The sequence below is a fragment of the Lolium rigidum genome, chromosome 3 (genome assembly GCF_022539505.1).
Source record: "Lolium rigidum isolate FL_2022 chromosome 3, APGP_CSIRO_Lrig_0.1, whole genome shotgun sequence".
Taxonomy (NCBI): Eukaryota; Viridiplantae; Streptophyta; class Magnoliopsida; order Poales; family Poaceae; genus Lolium; species Lolium rigidum.
The window spans coordinates 186,606,016-186,609,966 of record NC_061510.1 but is presented as its reverse complement, the minus strand read 5'-3'; the positions used below and the strand labels follow the sequence as shown (position 1 = coordinate 186,609,966).

At 48.1% G+C, this 3,951-nt stretch overlaps 1 protein-coding gene across 1 annotated transcript; it reads left to right on the top strand.

Annotated features, from left to right (window-relative positions):
- The first annotated feature begins 1,041 nt into the window (after positions 1 to 1,041).
- Positions 1,042 to 2,772, top strand: LOC124695904 (protein EARLY-RESPONSIVE TO DEHYDRATION 7, chloroplastic-like). The gene is made up of 3 exons (XM_047228709.1): positions 1,042 to 1,793; positions 2,356 to 2,572; positions 2,731 to 2,772. Exons 1-3 carry the CDS (start codon positions 1,042 to 1,044, stop codon positions 2,770 to 2,772), a joined length of 1,011 nt encoding a protein of 336 aa, XP_047084665.1.
- Positions 2,773 to 3,951: the final 1,179 nt, after the last annotated feature.

Here is a 3,951-nt window from a genome sequence, read left to right as displayed (position 1 = left end):
AAATTGGACACGTGCCACACAGGCAAGCTGGCGGCGGCTGGGAGGTTTTGTAACATTGGAGGATTATGAGCAGGTCCCTTTGCATAGCTCTTTTAGACATCCCTTACATTGATGCACAATAAATTATGAAAGTAAAACATCTCTAAAGTTTTATGAATACATATTAAATAAGTAACGAATAAGGTTGCAATGGCGAAATCTTGGTATGTTGTTGGACTAGAATCGTCCGGTAGCCTCCGGTTAGTATGCAGAAAAACTTTAACCCCCACCACCCACGCACACACGAAGATCATGTTCCCCTGATCTGATCACGGTTCCAGGCCGTGTCCTGCTTCTCTACTGACCAGATGAGCCTAGGGTACCACTTGTATTCTCTAACCAGGCAACCACGCAATCTATCCAACTGCGATCATGGCCGGTACGAACGGTTCCATCAAGCACATGGCCGTGACCGACGACGGCGACGGAGACGAGAATCCACCTGCATCGACGCCCCTCTGCCTACTTGAGCACGTGGAAGCGCCAGGGCATGCACTACCTCACATGGCAGTATTGCCGGCACTTTTCTTGCCGGCACATTGCAGATATGCCACTAAAGCTACTGTTTAGCGGCACTTTTTGATTAGTGCCTCAAATTACCATCTAATTATTGGCATTTTTAGAGAGTGCCATTAATAATAGATTATTATTGGCATTTTACTAAAGTGTCGGTATATTTTTTTCGTGGCAGTTTTAGAAAAGTGCCTGCAATGTTTCTTATTACTGGCATTTTACCAAAGTGCTGGTATTTTTCATGGCAGTTTTTTCAGAAGTGCCTGCAATGTTGTTTATTACTGGCATTTGGAAAAAAGTGCCGGCATTTCCCTCCACCCCGCAGTTATTTTTTGAAGGGTCTAAATGCAAATTTTACACGCCTCTCCCCATCCCCAAGCTTCCGTCCCTTCCTTAATCGCTCTGTCGCCACGCACGCGGCCGCGGCCGACCTCGCCGCCGCCGTCGTCCTCCGCACGGATCTCCCCTCCCGGCCATAAATCTCTCCCCATGGCGTCCTACAACCCCAGCCCCAGCTACCCAGCCCCCTCAGCCCCGCCGCTCTACCCGACGCTCGCCATGGCGGACCTCGCCCCCGTCGAGATCCCCTCCTCCCCGGGCACGCCCAACTCGCCCGCCGCTCCCCCGCCCTCCGAGGACATCCTCCTCCTCATCCCCGCCACCCAGCTCCACCTCATCGACCGGCACCGCAGCCACCCGCTCGCCGCGGGGGACCTCACTCTCCTCCGCATCGGGGCCGGCTCCACCTCCCTCGCCGCCATCGCGCAGCTCGGCCCCGTCCAATTCCCTCCGACCCGCGACGTGGCCGCCGTGAAGCACGACCCCTGCCACTACTCCTTCTCCCTGACCGTCCCAGCCTCCGCTGACGACCCGGCGCCCGGCCCGCTCCACTACGGCCTCACGCTCCCGCGCCCCGACCCGCGCCTCGACGGCGTGCTCGCGGCCTGCACCAGCTTCTCCGCCCACTCCGTGGCCAGCAGCGAGGGGCTCGCCGGCGGGGTGGGCGGCGAGGTCGAGGCCGCCGCGTACTGGACCGCCGTCGCGCCAAACGTCGAGGAGTACGGCGGCGCGGTCGCCAGGGCCATCGCGCCGGGCGCCGAGGGCCTCGCCAAGGGGATCATCTGGTGTGGGGTCATGACGGTGGAGAGGCTCCACTGGGGGAACGAGGTCCTCAGGAAGAGAATCCAGCCTGGGGACACTGACGCCGAGGTCACCCCCGAGATGCTGAAGCGAATCAAAAGGTATTGCTGACTTCCTCACTTCTTGTAGTGCCATTATGGGTATATCAGTGTTCTCTAGTGTCATTTCAGTCGAGTTAGTAAACCTTATGATGATTAGGGGCAATATCTGCAAATTATCCATGCAATCATGCTGGCAATTACATGTATTTTACTAGTCTTGTTGTTTGGCTTCCCTGTTCCTTGGTTTCATATTTATGTCATGTATAGGAAGAACTCCAAGCATTCGTGTAGAAATGCTGCGGGATTGTAGATAGTTTGCAATTTATGAGCTTCTCGACTGGAGTAACTTAAGCGAGGGATATTTTTTGTAACCACGAAATTGTTCTTTTTGAGAACTTTATTATTTTATTACGAAGTACATTATGCTTAACATAATCGTAAGCGAGGTAATATTCACTCTAGCATAAGGATGCATTATATATTGTACAAGGAGTTTGACCCTGTGCCGGTACGAGTCACACTTGTTGATTAGTGATCTCACCGGATGTTTTAGGTAACTTGTGCTTCCTTGCTTAAACTGATTGTGTTGTCTCATTTTGGTATTTCTTATATTTTCCGGCAGGGCTAAGAAGGTCACAAAAATGTCCGAGAAAGTGGCAACCGGAATACTGTCCGGAGTCGGGAAGGTTACTGGCCATTTTACAAGCTCAATAGCTAACTCAAAAGCTGGAAAGAAGTTTTTCAGCCTACTGCCTGGAGAGATTGTTCCGCGCCGCTGCTCCCCCGAGCCCTCCCACGACGCCCACCTACCCATCCCGTGCTGTATGACCGCCATGTGGGTACCGGTTCTGTGTTGTCTTTGTGTAACTAGTTAGTGCACACAGAGCTGGCACTATTTCCTTCAACTACCACTTCTGACAGCCATGAGCTGTGGTCTTTTGGGTCAAAGTAGTTGGTGCATTTCTTGATATGCTGTTATTTTCTGATTACTGATCAGTATTACCTGTTCCTTGGCATATGTTTCTGCATGTCATGTTAGAGTTTGCTTACAGTATGCGTTGTAGCAATATATTTTAGATCAACCGAACTATATATAAACATGAAGTTCATGCAACATTGTTTTTTATTAAGTGGCTTGTACTGGTATACAAAGAGCAATAAAGATAGCATGAGTGCAAGCATTACATTCTATTGTACTTGTCTTTATGCCTTCATTCCTAGCATATTTATTTGACTCAAAATGCATTAGCTTCTTCTGGTTGCATCTTGGTATGTGAGTATGTGACTTGTTTTCTTCTTTCTCCAGTCATATCTCTATCGGATACTCCGTGGCGTTGCTTACTTGTCATTCTCATAGAGTTCTTCATCGAGATTTGAAACCTCAGAATTTATTGGTAGATCGGCGTACTAATGCACTTGAAGCTTGCGAGACTTTGGTTTAGCCGGGGCTTTTGGAATCCCTGTTCGTACATTTACTCAAGAGGTATTTTTCTTCTATTACTCGTTTACAAGCGCATTGAGAACTGTTCCAGTACCACGTCGCCTTTTGGCAGGATCTTAGTATACAATTTTGCATCTTAGTATGTACTACATATGATTTTGCATCTAAACAAGCTCATTGTTCTTGTATCAAACAACACCATGGCACATCAACTCACAAGGCATGTCTATGGGAAGTATTTTTCAGGTAGTAACATTATGGTACAGAGCTCTGAAATTATTCTTGGAGCGAGGCAATATTCCACACCAGCTTGATTTGTGATCGGTGGGCTGTATCTTTGCAGAAATGATGAAGCGGAAGCCACTTGTTTCCAGTGTGATTCTGAGATTGATGAATTATTTAAGATATTCAGGTTCGATTCTCTCCCCGAACCATTCTAGTTTACCATCAAATTCGAATTTCAGCAACAACAGAAACATGTTAGTGCTCGAGTACTAGATGTACTTCATTATCTAGGTTCAGATTCTTAGGAGAAGAGTGAGAGCCCAAGGAACCATGAGTTTGGCCAAATGTCTGAATTAGTTGATGCACCTTTGTTTAAGAGTAATAGTACAGTGCTTAACATCTGAACTTTGTGGTTCCTAACAAAGCCGGTAGGACTTTTTTTAGCGAGTTTATCAAACTAATTCCACATTATTTATGGCTGGAGTTACTTTCTACTTTTTTTAGCTTATCAGTCACCTCACCTTTTTGCCTTATTGCTCAAAAACCAAGCAT